This window comes from Tupaia chinensis, unplaced genomic scaffold, assembly GCF_000334495.1.
Source record: "Tupaia chinensis unplaced genomic scaffold, TupChi_1.0 Scaffold000082_1, whole genome shotgun sequence".
NCBI classification, from domain to species: Eukaryota; Metazoa; Chordata; class Mammalia; order Scandentia; family Tupaiidae; genus Tupaia; species Tupaia belangeri.
In genome coordinates this window covers 1,407,015-1,420,996 of record NW_006159543.1, presented here as the reverse complement: position 1 = coordinate 1,420,996, position 13,982 = coordinate 1,407,015, and the positions used below count along the sequence as shown (strand labels likewise).

The 13,982-nt window shown below is 35.7% G+C and overlaps 1 protein-coding gene across 1 annotated transcript in view; it reads right to left on the bottom strand.

Annotated features, from left to right (window-relative positions):
* The window catches only part of COL4A5 (collagen type IV alpha 5 chain), a 229,320-nt gene that overhangs the window by 71,143 nt on the left and 144,195 nt on the right, over positions 1-13,982 (bottom strand). Inside the window, exons 31-34 of the mRNA XM_014585694.2 lie at positions 9,953-10,066; positions 2,941-3,108; positions 1,951-2,040; positions 1,079-1,228 (exon numbers count right to left, since the gene is read on the bottom strand). Of these exons, the coding sequence (XP_014441180.1) occupies positions 1,079-1,228; positions 1,951-2,040; positions 2,941-3,108; positions 9,953-10,066 (522 nt within the window). The remainder of the gene's footprint in view (positions 1-1,078; positions 1,229-1,950; positions 2,041-2,940; positions 3,109-9,952; positions 10,067-13,982) is intronic.

The window sequence follows — 13,982 nt, the reverse complement described above, 5'->3', positions numbered from 1 at the left end:
AGAGTAAGACACCGGAGGAGCCACACACTTTACTACAAGCTGCAAATAAACATACCTAGTTTTAAAGTTCCATATTGTTTGAAAGGCTGTTTTATACAGATTGGGTTGTAAGTGCTTTATATATTGACTTATGCTTACCCACATTTTTTTAATTATGAACATGTTATACTTCTATAAAAAGGAAAAGGATTTTTTTTAAGTTTCAAAACCCCATGTTATACTTCACACCTTATTTGCTTCTAATAAAGTAACTATAATAACACATTATTCCCTAGACCTACTTTCAGCAACTCCCCCCAGGGTTCAGCTTGGTTGTTCATAGTCCAATACTTGTTTATTCTGCCAAGGTAAAATAACAGTGAACTATATTTAAAAGTCAAGTATGATATGGGTATCTAAACACTGCATTACAATGTACCATTCATTCCCATCTGTTTCAAAGGGAAAGAAATGAAAAGTATTAGAAAATTTCCTAAACATCAAAATCTGTTTTCTAAGTCATTATGGTTATATATCCTTTTCTCTCTAGCATATCCTGTACTTTTTTTTTCTTGTCACAGAGTGTGTGTGTCCTCGGAGAGAGACAGAAAGAGAAAGAGGGAGGAGGAGAAAGCACTTCCTTGGAGCATGTCATACTGCAGTCCCTTCTCCTCCATCTCCATCATGTTATGATCTGGGGCATGAATGCTCATGCACCCGGAGTGTTTTTTTTATCTGCCAGGACTGGGATTTAAACTCCAGGTAACTGTGTGGGATCCAGCTACTTAACCACTAGGCCATGGGGTCAGCCTTTATCCTGTACTACTTAATTAGAAGGATTTATGGAAGGATTGAAGGCGATGGCCCAAGTCCATTTAAAAACTTGTAGCTAATAATAACCAAAGTATAAAGAAAATATTCAAACAAAAGTTGATCAGCTGAACATCATGAATCAAGTGAACATTAATATTTATTACCAAAATATGATGCATTGGAATTACTTTTGTTGGTGACAGCGATAAGTCAGTTTTTATGCTATTTAAAAATTAAATTTCAGATATACAAAAAAAAATATTGATACATAAATGCATTCACTCACCTGGTAAGCCAGGTTCCCCCTTCTCTCCTTTTGAGCCCAGCAGATTTGGATCCATTGGTCCAGGAGGGCCTGGAAGGCCAGGCTCTCCTTTACCACCTTTTACTCCCACAGGGCCAGGAAGCCCTGGCTGACCCTGCAAGCCATCATCACCTAAAATCAACATGTGTGGGGTACACAACAGATCAAATTTACCAATCCAGAATTGATATATAAAAAATTATTCTTATATTCACTTTTTTTTTTGAGAGATTTTCACTGTAGGGCGCGTGCGCTCGCCAGACAGACAGAGAGAGACATAGAGACAGAAAGCGAGAAATCACCCCCCAGGGGGGATGGTCACACCGCAATCCCTTCTCCTCCATTCTCCTCTTGGGATCTTGGGCACGCACGCACACGCGCCCGGCGTGAGTTTTAAGCCACCGGGTCCAGGACACGAACCGCGGTCGACTACGTGGGAGTCCAGCGACATAGCCATTACGCTAACTGCTGGTTCCCTCTTATATTCACTTTTGAGTAAGCCACTGACCATGTAAAACATTTATGCAATTGAGTAATTGTCTATGAATTACTTGAGCACATATACATTTTTATTTCTTCTGAATTCCTTAACAATTATAGACTATCTACAATGGAAAGTCAAAGTTAATCCATATATTTTGTTATCTTGAACTAAGCATTTGTCATGTTTCAAAGAAATCAAACTAGGCATGCCACAAATTAAGAACAAGACCTGCTTAAGTGCCATATCACAAAGAAGCAAAATGCAATGAAGCATTGCTCATTTTAAAGCATTAAAACAAAAGTCTCTATTAACATAAAGCAACGTTTAATTTTTCTCTCACACACATCTGCCAACAAACTCAAAATATTACCTTTAAGACCTGGAACACCAGTTCTGCCAGGGATTCCCAAAGGCCCTTGTGGACCTGGAGGTCCCATCATACCAACTTCACCTTTGGCACCTTTAAAGAATGTGAATACATAAATTTTGCCTTTCTTTCTCTTTGGAAAGATAAAAAGTAAGTTTCAACATGTTGGAAAGCTATTGAGTATTGAAAGGAAAGCACTGCTAAGTTTTATCCCTTTTCACCTGTTGTAACCTCAGTGCCCACTACCGTTGATGCCTGTGAATAAAGAGACTTACTATGGTATCTAATCTGCAAAGATGGACTCCCAATGAACCATTTTTTCCCAGAATACATACCCTCTTACAACCCCTTTCCCTGGAATCTGGGCAGACTCTGTGCATTACCCTTGGCTAGATGACACTGTGTGACTCCAAAGGCTAGATTATAAAAAGCCTTGAAGTTTCTACCTAGAGCTCCTGGAGAACTTACTTTTGGATTTTAGGATTTTCTGTCTTGAAAGATAGCTACCACAGAAGGACAGCAACTCTCCTTATACTACAAAATTCTGAGAAGCACAAGCCATGTAAAGAGGCAGCATAGATAATGAGATGCCCTATAAGCTAAGGAATATCCCTGTGACAGGGAACAGTCATTATGGAAGTAGATTTCTCAGTCCCAGTCCCTCCAGTTGGGCCATATGGGTTACAGATAAATGACTCAGTCAAACCATCCTTTAATTCCTGACCTACATACTCTTAATCAAAATAAAAAGAAGCTGATTTAAATCATTAAGTTTTGGAGTCATTTGTTACACAGCAATATATAACTAGAGCTCTCAAAGAGAAAAAGTGCAGTGAAAATAGCAAAGTGAGTTTCCCACAATCAAAGACATTTAATGGTCTTTATTTAGGGATAATATCAATCCAGAAAGGTGCAACTTGAGAATAATCCACCAGAGTCATATGAATTTTAATTTTCTGAACTCAAAATCAGAGAAAACTTTAATAAAATTACTTGGAAAGCCAGAAACACCTGCTTTTCCAGGGAGGCCTGGTGATCCTGGAGGTCCCATGGGACCAGGTGCTCCAGGGATCCCTGGACTTCCTCTCTCACCAGGTGGCCCTGGAACATCAAACCCTGGAGGTCCCGGATCCCCTTTCTCTCCTGGTATTCCATGTAAGCCTAGTCAATACAACACCAATAGTAACAAGTATTGAAGCAATCTTAAAAAATGTATTTGGTTAGTTTCCTAGTATACAAGTGATAAAACTATGTGTATAACAAACCAAAGGGTGAGTTAGATATACTTTCTGCATCATGCACATAAAATGACCAAAGAAAAAAAAATTAAGTTTTAGGATTTTCAAGAATGTTTCCGTAAGACAGTGATTCTCGAATTTTTCTGGTGAAAGACTAATCTTTTCCTAATGTCTAGCTCATCATGGACTAATACTTTCTATCAAATACAACAAAAATTACTAAAAAATGAAGTAAAGAGAAAAGCTTTTATGTAAGTTATTATAGTCAACATATACAATTCCACTATCATATTATTTTAAAAGTTTCTTTTTTAAAGAATTACTTATTTATTTAATGCATTTGTTACTATTATTTTTTAATTTGACTAGAAAGAAACAGAGAGAGAGAGGGGAAAGTGAGAAGGCAAGCCACCAGGTCCAGGACTTGAACCGTGGTCGTTGACCACGTGGGAATCCAGTGCCGTTAACCACCACATCACCTGCTGGCCCTATTTTAAAAGTTTCTTAATGCTTTCTCTCAATCACGATCTTAGCCCCATTGCAGACTGATAAGTTTTTGATCTGACACTTGTCCATTGACAGCACTTCGATTTGCATTATTCTAATGTATTAAGAGTTATTAGCACATGTTTCTATGATCCCTAAAAATGATAACTTACTGAGTATGTCAGCTACACGGACCCTTCTGTTTTTATGTTGGCTTTATTTTACATCTTGTTTTAATAATACATTGCTGTTAGTTTTCTGTTAACTTTTGTTTCTCAATATTCCAACAAACATTTTACAGGGAAAAGAAAATGACAGTGTAATACTTAACCTTAGTAAGTTTCTGTAAAACTGTACCACTCCAAAGAATAGGACTGTTGGGACCAGCAGTTAGTGTAAAATGGCTATGTCGCTGGACTCCCATGTAGTCGACTGCAGTTCGCGTCCCAGACTTGGTGGCGTAAAATTCACTCTAGGCGCGTGTGCGTGCCCGAGATCCCGAGAGGAGAATGAAGGAGAAAGGACTGTGACATGGACATCCCCCCGGGGGTGATTTGTGATTTTATGTCTCTCTGTCTCTCTCTGTTTGTCTGGCGAGTATGTGCACCCTATAGAAAAAACCTCTCAAAAAAAAAAAAAAAAAAAGAATAGGACTGTTAAAAAATAATATGTTTGTGGGGAAAGAATTACCATGAATACATCATACATGTTCCCACTCTAATACCTATTAGCTGTGTGATATATGAATCACACTGATGTTGTTGGTCCTCACCGGTTAAATGACAATATATGCCAAAACTGGCTAGAATTTGGGGATTGGGTCAGATAATCATTGCTAGTATCTATTCAACCATAAGATCTAAGTTTATTATAAGAGTCATAGCAATTATTTTTATAAGAGAGCAAAATACTGGGATTTTAAGATCTGTTTGAGATCATATTCCAACATGCCCGTAATCTTATAAAATTCACTTTATAAGATTAGAGAATTCTATTTAGTTGCGCACTCATGTGATTCCAATGCTGTCATTTCATAGTAAAATACTTTAAAAATGGAAATAGAGTTTTATATTTGTGAAGTATAGTTACATATCTAATACTGAATACTTTCAGAGCTCTGTACAGATGACTACTATGTGATAGCTAATCCATGCAGTTTTTTAATAGTGACGTTTTCAATATATGTCACTTGTCTTTTAAAATATGCACTAGGAGGGACCAGCAGTTAGCGTAATGGCTATGTCACTGGACTCCCATGTAGTCAACTGTGGTTCGTGTCCCGGACCTGGTGGCTTAAAACTCACGCCAGGTGCATGTGCGTGCATGCCCATGATCCCGAGAGGAGAATGGAGGAGAAGGGATTGTGGCGTGGCCATCCCCCCAGGGAGTGATTTCTCACTTTCTGTCTCTATGTCTCTCTCTGTCTGTCTGGCGAGCGCACACGCCGTATAGCAAAAACCTCTCCAAAATAAAAATATGCACTAGGAGAGCAGTTCTATAAAATAATGAAAAGGAAACAGACTTAAATCTTGTGAAATCTTGTTTTCCATGCTTTAACATATGGCTTTTGAAAAAGAACTACAATACCTGGTAGACCTGAAGTTCAAGAGGTAGCAGCAAATTGAGCCACCCAAATAGAAGTAAGTTACAAAAAGATTCATTAGGTTAGGAAACAAAACTAAGTATGTAAATATTAGAACAAAATATCTACAAATAGAAGTTATTACACACAGAACCACTACTATATTAGGAATGAGTAAAGGAACTTATTTTAGATATTTGCTCAGATGTTCATATAGTATATCCTATAAATGAAATTTATCTCCCAATAAAGACACAATAAAATATTTCCATTAACAAAAATAATAATATTTGATGAAGTAAGCTTTATACTCCTGTTTATCTCTCACCTTCATATAGTTTAAAATAATTATTTTGGAATTTAATCACCTAAAATTTAGTATGAATTTTAAAAATATTTTTATTTTATACTTTAACGGTTAAATACAGAGAAGTCAATAATTATTAGTGAATGAGTATGAATAAACAATGCACATGTGCTAGATAAGGATTCATTTTTTTGCTGTTATTATTAATAGTAGCAGACATTGTGGTGTATTTTTCACAGCACAGAACTTTTTCTGTGAATGCTACCAGGAACAGGCATCCTGGTAAGGTCCAGGATGAAGAAAAATTAGTATAAATTCAAAACTTCTGCTGAGTCTCCTAATACAGTAACAGGAATTATACAGATATGCCTATAGGTGCTATATAGGGGTATTATAGATGTTTGAAATCTATAGACAGTCAAATAAATCCAATTAATAAAAAAGTTAAAACTCTGTGAATGCTACCAGGAACAGGCATCCTGGTAAGGTCCAGGATGAAGAAAAATTAGTATAAATTCAAAACTTCTGCTGAGTCTCCTAATACAGTAACAGGAATTATACAGATATGCCTATAGGTGCTATATAGGGGTATTATAGATGTTTGAAATCTATAGACAGTCAAATAAATCCAATTAATAAAAAAGTTAAAACTTCAGAACCAGCAGATGGTGTAATGGCTATGTCGCTGACTCCCATGTAGCCCACCATGGTTCGAGTCCCGGACCCGGTGGCTTAAACTCATGCTGGGTGTGTGTACGTGCGTGCCCAAGATCCTGAGAGGAGAATGGAGGAGAAGGAATTGTGGCTATCCCCCTGGGGGGTGATTTCTTGCTTTCTCTCTCTCTGTCTCTTTCTGCCTTTCTGGTGAGCGCACCCACCCTATAGCAAAAACCTCTCCAAAAAGAAAAAAAAAGTTAAAAAGTTAAAACTTCAAAAACCTGCATAATCTGTGAAATCTTAGGTTTCATTCAGTGCTTGAATAAAGCCACACGCATACACACACACACACACACACACACACACACAATCATTCTCCTAGAGTGTTTCATAGCCTTCCGCTGCCTCCCAGAAAAGTTAGAAAGCTATAATATATTCATTTTCCTTCATCTATGAAAAAATGACATAAAAATTTCTGGAGTTTTCTTGTTTTTTAAAATTTGCATTAGTAATGATTATTATTTTTTTCTTTTTAGTTGAATCCGCCATACACTTTTTCTGAGACTGACAAGCAATACTCAGGTTAGGGTGTGATTGTGGACATAGAGTATTGCATATTTAACTGATCTCTAAAAAGATTCATTTAAGTCTCTAATTTTCCAGCTAATTGGCAAATGAAACAAGAAGAGTCAGCACTTCATTTCTGCCTGGTTAGTAGGTCATAAGATGAAAAGCATTTTGCTTTTAGTCCTGGGTAATTTTTCTTTCATTTTCCTGCTGTCAAGTGAGGAATTGATATTCAACAGGACTTTGATTTCTAAACATGTGTTAAACTATATAGCCTGCCTTGTAAAAGAGAAGGGCAAATAGTAAAAGCTTAGCTAAATAATAGTAGAAAAACTGGAATCAAAAGAAAAGCCTGAAGAGCATAATGCAAACTTTTATACTGCAGACATACCAATATAGAATAATTTGCATTAAATTTTCTATTGCAAAATGACACACAAGTATGTTAAATAAGCTTCTTAAAAACTGATAATTAAAATTTCATCCAAGCAGTATAACCAAGGTTTATCAAGATATTAGTAATAGTGTTGCTGATCACCCTATTTTTAAGATGTATAAACAGGAAGGAATTATGGTATTTTTGAAATATGTTAAGATAATGTTCTGCTTTGGTGATGTAAGCAAAAATTAATTTGTGGCTAGTATCAAATATGAAATGTATGAACTGTGCCCCATCCCTTGGTTAAAAAATTATTTTATATGGGAACCAGCAGTTAGCGTAATGGCTATGTCGCTGGACTCCCATGTAGTCGACCACGGTTTTCCTCCCGGACCCAGTGGCTTAAAACTCACGCTGGGCGCGTGTGCGTGTGTGCCCAAGATCCCAAGAGGAGAATGGAGGAGAAGGGGTTGCGGCGTGACCATCCCCCCTGGGGGGTGATTTCTCGCTTTCTGTCTCTCTGTCTCTCTCTGTCTGTCTGGAGAGCGCACGTGCCCTATAGCAAAAAAACCTCTCCGATAAAAAATTATTTTATATCATTTCTATATTAAGAGTGTGCTCAATACATTTTCAAGCTAGTTGCTTTTAACTTCATTTGTTTGTTGAACCATAGTAGTTAAGATCTTGGATTTTTTTTTTTTTTGGGGGGGGGGAGAGGTTTTTGCTATAGGGCATGTGTACTTGCCAGAAAGACAGAGAGAGACAGAGAGACAGAAAGTGAGAAATCATCCCCTGGGGGGATTGCCATGCCACAATCCCTTCTCCATTCTCCTCTGGGGATCTTGGGCATGCACGCACACACACCTGGCATGAGTTTAAGCCACCAGATCCAGTTCTCGAACCACGGGTGACTACATGGGAGTCCAGCGATGTAGCCATTATGCCATCTGCTGGCCCCAATTTCTTGAATTTTATGACAAAACATGTATTACAAAACAAGGAGATGAGATAATTCAGCACCATTACTTTTCTCTCTACCTGTCCTATCTAGACTTTATAACCAATATATGTATAGATGTTACCAGCTGAGAGAAAGAATATTATATGAATTAAACATTACAGTGTATTAGTAAAATTAGTAAAAAGTATCAAGGATGTATAAACATGCTTCCATTTATTTGAATTGGTATTAATGGTGGTCTCTTTCTTTTTAATTGCCAGAGGGCACATTTTCTTGCCAGAGAGAGAAGAGAGAGAGGAGAAAGTAAGGTAGTAATCCCAATGAGGTGTGGTCAGACCATAATCCCTCTCCTCCATTTCTTTTTCTGTCAGGACTTCAGGTACTCATGTATATATGTTTAGTGTTGTTTTGAAGCTGCCAGTGCCTGGATTTGAACCATGGTTAGACATGTGAGATTCAGCTCTTTTGCTCACTATACTACAGGGCCAGCCCCACAATGGCCTCTTTTAAAAAAAATTCCCACTCAGCTCTAATTTAATAATTTAACTTGCTTCCAAACCCCATGCACTTTTCAGAACTAACTAAATAAATAAACGATACAACAGAAGTAATAAATTCATTTTACTCATGTTTGCGAAATAGCAGATCAAGACTATAATGGGCATACCTAAAAATAAATATTTTTTTCTCTCAAGATCCTAATGCTATGCTAATTGAGAAGAATGGTTTCTTCAAGATTGATGAAGCAGCTATTTTAAAACAATCTAGTTCAAAGCAACACTTAAAGTTTTCTTATTTGTAAAATCAGCAGTGACATGTCAGTAGCCATTTAAGAAAAAGCACAGTGTGCCATAACATAAATTTTTAGAAACAGGACATAAATAAAAATATACTTTATAGGCTTCTTTATTGTTAACTGACATTCCTAGATTTTCAGTATAAAAACAAAGGAAACTGTAATTTAAGGTCAGAAAATGTATTTCCATTGTTTCAAAGTATATCTATGCACATCTGAACTGAGTATTACTATGTATTCATATGAACTAAGGAACAATAAAACATTAAAATTTTATTATTACAGGACTTTTTGGTAATACAATACTGGCACCAGAGTGGCCCTGCCTGTGCCTGCCTAGAATGAGATAATAAGAATTCATATTGTCAGATGGCTCAGAACTCGCAAAATGGATATGCTTTAGTACAAATGTAGAACCATGAGTCTCCATTTATGGAAGCAAATACATTAGGTTACATGCTGACAACATCTTTATGAGAATCCAACAAAAAATATTTTTAAAAAAGTGCTGATGAGCTACAAAATGACTGCTGACGTGGGAGCAAAATAAGGGGGGAAATAAACTTTTATTACTAAAAAAGAAAATGAGAATGCCCAAAACATACTGTAACAGAAGATTTTTGTTGAACTCTAGGTCAAGTTTTCATGTGATAAGAAATGTTGAGGTTCCAGAAAGGTCTATTAGTACTTTACATTCATACAGGCCTGAAATGATAAGCATTATAAGTTTTTAGGCCTATGATTCCAAAACTGTATTCTGTTCAACAATTAAATGTCAATGGTAACATACTGCAGTTGTTATATTGCATTTTTGGAAAGAGATAAATTTTAGATGAACAGGGAGCGGAAATATTAGGGACTAAAGTAGCTCTTATGCTGGGATACTTACATTTTCACTTATAAAATTATACACAGACATGCAACCTTTAAATCTGTTTTCTTGAAGACAGTTACATAGGTTACATTTTATTAATGAGTCAACCAATCTATAGGTTATGAGTGTTACAAAATGCACATTTACTCCAATCTTACCAGGTGGACCTATTGGTCCAGGAATCCCTGGTGGTCCTGGTGGTCCCTGAACACCTATTCCTGGCAGCCCTGGAGGTCCCATTGGCCCAGGTTGTCCATTTGGTCCAACATCACCTTTAAGAAATACAGTTAAGATATTTAAAATGATAATAGATGATCATTAGTCCTTAGGAACTGTACTACCCATGTAAAAAGGCATAACATATTAAGCAGTAATCTTGAAACATATGCCCTTGTTCAGCAAGAAAAAAATACTCAGAGGAGAGGATAAAGAATCCATTAATAGTCTTATAACTTACCATATGCTAATCAACTCAACTTCAACATTTAAATCAACCTCACAAAATAGTGCAGAAGAATACAAACCACACATTCCCTCTACTTGTAACATATCTTGGGCAAATATTTCTTTATAAATTTAAGACATATTTTCAAATTATCTGAATTTTGAAGTGGATAATCTTCAACACCTTCCTATTTACTAACTTGGCCATGGCCTATAAACATGTATGAATCTCTCCTATCATCAGTAAAACATCTCTTTGACATTAGAAACTTCATTGTACTTTCCATCTTTTTATCTAATCTTGTCTGTCATTCCTATTTTTTAAAAATTTTGCATGTATCAAAATTCATTTTTAGTGTACACTTTGGTGAGTTTTAACCAACTCAGTGATACAACCACCACTAACTTTAAGATAAAGAACAGTTCCACAACTCTCAAAGGTCCTTGCGCCCAGTTATTGAGAACCCCTCCCCACAGCCAATTTCCTGGCAACCACTGATTTATTTTAAATCTTCGTTTTTCCATTTCCAAAATGTCATATATAATAAATTGGCAATCATATAGTATGTAGGCTTGAGTATGCCTTGTTGTTTGTTTCATTAATATAATGCATTTGAGATTCATTTGGGTTGTTGTACCAGTAGTTTGTTTTTTATTGCTGGTTAGGTATTCCATTGCCTAAATTTGCTACATTTAGTGAATATTTTTACCATTTGAGGGACATTTGGGCTGTTACCAATTCTCACCGATTATGAATAAGGTTATAAACTATAACCTACAAGTTTTTGTGTGAAGTTTCCATTTTTCTTGAGTAAATACCTAACTGCAGGATTGCTATATCATGTGGTAAGTCCATATTGAACTCAGTAAGAAATTGCCAAACTGTTTTGCAAAGTAGCTGTATCATTTTACATTCTAACTAGCAGCACAGGAGAGTTCCAGTTACTCTGCATCCTTGGCAGCACTTGGTATTGTGAGTTTTCCTTTTGGAATTTAAGTCAATTCTGATAGATATGTATTAGTATCTCATTGTGGTTTTAACTTGCATTTTGCAGAAGATTCATTATAATGAGCATCTTTACATGTGCCTATTAGATATTCAGATACCTCCTTTGGTGAAGTATCTATTCAAATCATTTGCTCATTTTACCAACTGTATTTTATTAACTTGGGTGGTTGTTTTCTTATTGCTAAGTTTTCAGAGTTCTTTATGTGCTTTGGTTACAGGCCTTTCGTCAGATATATGATATGAAAGTATATTTAATTTAAAAATATTTGCTGTAGGGTGTGTGTGCTAACTGAAGAGAGAGAAAGAAAGTGAGAAAGCACTCTACAAGGAAGATGGCCATGTTGCAATCCCTTCTCCATCTTCTTTTTGGGATTTTGTGCATGCACATATTTGTGCCTAGGTTTTTCAAGCTGCTAGGTCCAGGACTAGAACCATGCCATTGGCCACATGGGGTCCAGTTGCCTTACCTGCTGTGCCAAGCTGGTCTGAGATTTTTAATTTTAATAAAGTTCAATGTATTAATTTTTCTGTAGATTGTTCTTTTGGCATTCTACCTCACAACTCTTTGCCTAACCTAAAATCATAAAGATTTTACTCTATGCATTCATCTAAAATAAGGGATGACATGGGCAAGTTTGTTCTATATGCCTATTTTTGTATTGCTTATGAGCTAAGAATAGTTTTTGTATTTTTAGAACATTATAAAAAAAAAAGAAAGAGAAAAGAAAATGCAATAGAAACCAAAAGAGCCACACAAAAACTAAAATGTTTACTATTTGGCTCTTTACAAAAAAATGTTTTGTGTCTCTGTTAAAAATTTTGTCATGTAAGGTTTTATGTTCAGGTCCGTGTTAAATTTTGTACATGGTATGAAGCATGAGTTGAAGTTCATTTGCTTCTTTGTTTATATTATTTTGCACATGGATGTCCAAATGTTTTAGCACCATTTGTTCAGAAGATTTATTTTCATACTGAAATTGATTTTGTAACTGTCAAAAAAATCAAATATGTGGATCTATTTATAGATTTCCTGTTATGTTCTATGATCTATGTATTTGTATTTCACATCTACCACATTTTCTTAATTAGTTATATTAAGTCTTGAGATCAAGTCCTGTGAATCTTTCAACTTCCTCCTTCTTCTTCTAAAATTTGTTAGCTATTCTAGGCCATTTGCTGTTCCATACAAATTTTAGAATAAAAAACTATTTCTGTATTTTCCTTGAGAATAACATTTGGATCAATTTGTGGAGAACTAATATCTTAAAAATATTGAATCTTCCAATTCATGAACACAGAATCAGAATATCATTTAATCTATTTAGACCTGTGGATTCTGCCACCAGTGTTTTATAGTTTTCCACATACAACTCCTGCACATATTTTGTTAGAATGGTGTATACCTAAGTACTTAATGTTTTCTGATGCAATTGTAAAGAATACTATTTTAGCTTAATTTTCACTCATAGTTACTTATTGCTCATATGTAGAAATATATTTTTATATATTTGCCTTGTATTCTATGACTACTAAATTCACGTCTTACATGTAGGAACTTTTTGTAACTTCATTAGGATTTTCTAATTGGAAAACAATGTCATCTACAATAGAAAGGTTTTTTTTTTCTTTTTTGAAATATTTTTGCTATAGGGTGCATACGCTCGCCAGAGAGACAGAAAGCAAGAAATCACCCCCCAGGAGGGATGGCCATGCCACAATCCCTTCTCCTCCATTCTACTCTTGGGATCTTGGGCATGAACACACACAAGTCTGGTGTGAGTTTTAAGCCTCTGGGTCTGGGACTCGAACCATGGTCAACTTTTTGTGAGTCCAGCAACATAACCATTATGCCAACTGCTGATCCCCAAACAGTTTTATTTCGTCTTTCTTCTGTATTCCCTTTATTTCTTTTTCTTGTCATATAATATTGGCTAGAATTTCCAATATGATACTGAAAAGTAGAGATAAAGAACGTCTTTGGGTTATTCCATCTCTCTGGAGAAAAGCATTTAGTCTTTCACCACTAAATATAATAAATCTAGGGGAAAGCAGGTGGTGTAGTGGTTAAGGCTCTGTACTCCCACATGGTTGACCACCATTCAAATCCCAATCCTGGAGGCTTGAAATCATACCAGGTGCATGTGCATGCATGCCCAAAATCCTAAGAGGAGAAGGGATTGTGGTATGGCCATCTCTCCAGGGGGTTATTTCTAGCTTTCTGTCTTTCTGTATCTCTATGTCTCCTGGTGAATGCATGCACCCTATAGAAAAATCTCTCAAAAACTATAATAAATCAAGTTTGTTGCAAATGTTCTTATCAGGCTAAGGAAGTTCTTTTCTATTCCTAATTTTCTGAGAGTACTTCTTCGGGAATAAATGTGTTGAATTTTATGAAATAAGTTTTAGCAACAGTATTGTATTCCTTCTTTAGACTGTTGGTATGCCATTGACTGATTTTCATATGTCAATCCAGTCTATATCCTGAGAATAAAATTTACTTAATTATAGTACAGTATCCTTTTTATATACTGATATATTTGATTTGTCAATATTTTCTTGAAGATTTTCATGTCTATGTTCATGAGAGATACTGTTCTACAGCTTTATTTTTATTTATTTATTTATTTATGTATTATAATGTTTTTGTCTTGTTTTGACATCAGGGTAATGAAAACAAAATGTAATGCTGACCTTATACAATGTGTCTTAGTTCATTATTGTGTTGCTAACAGGAA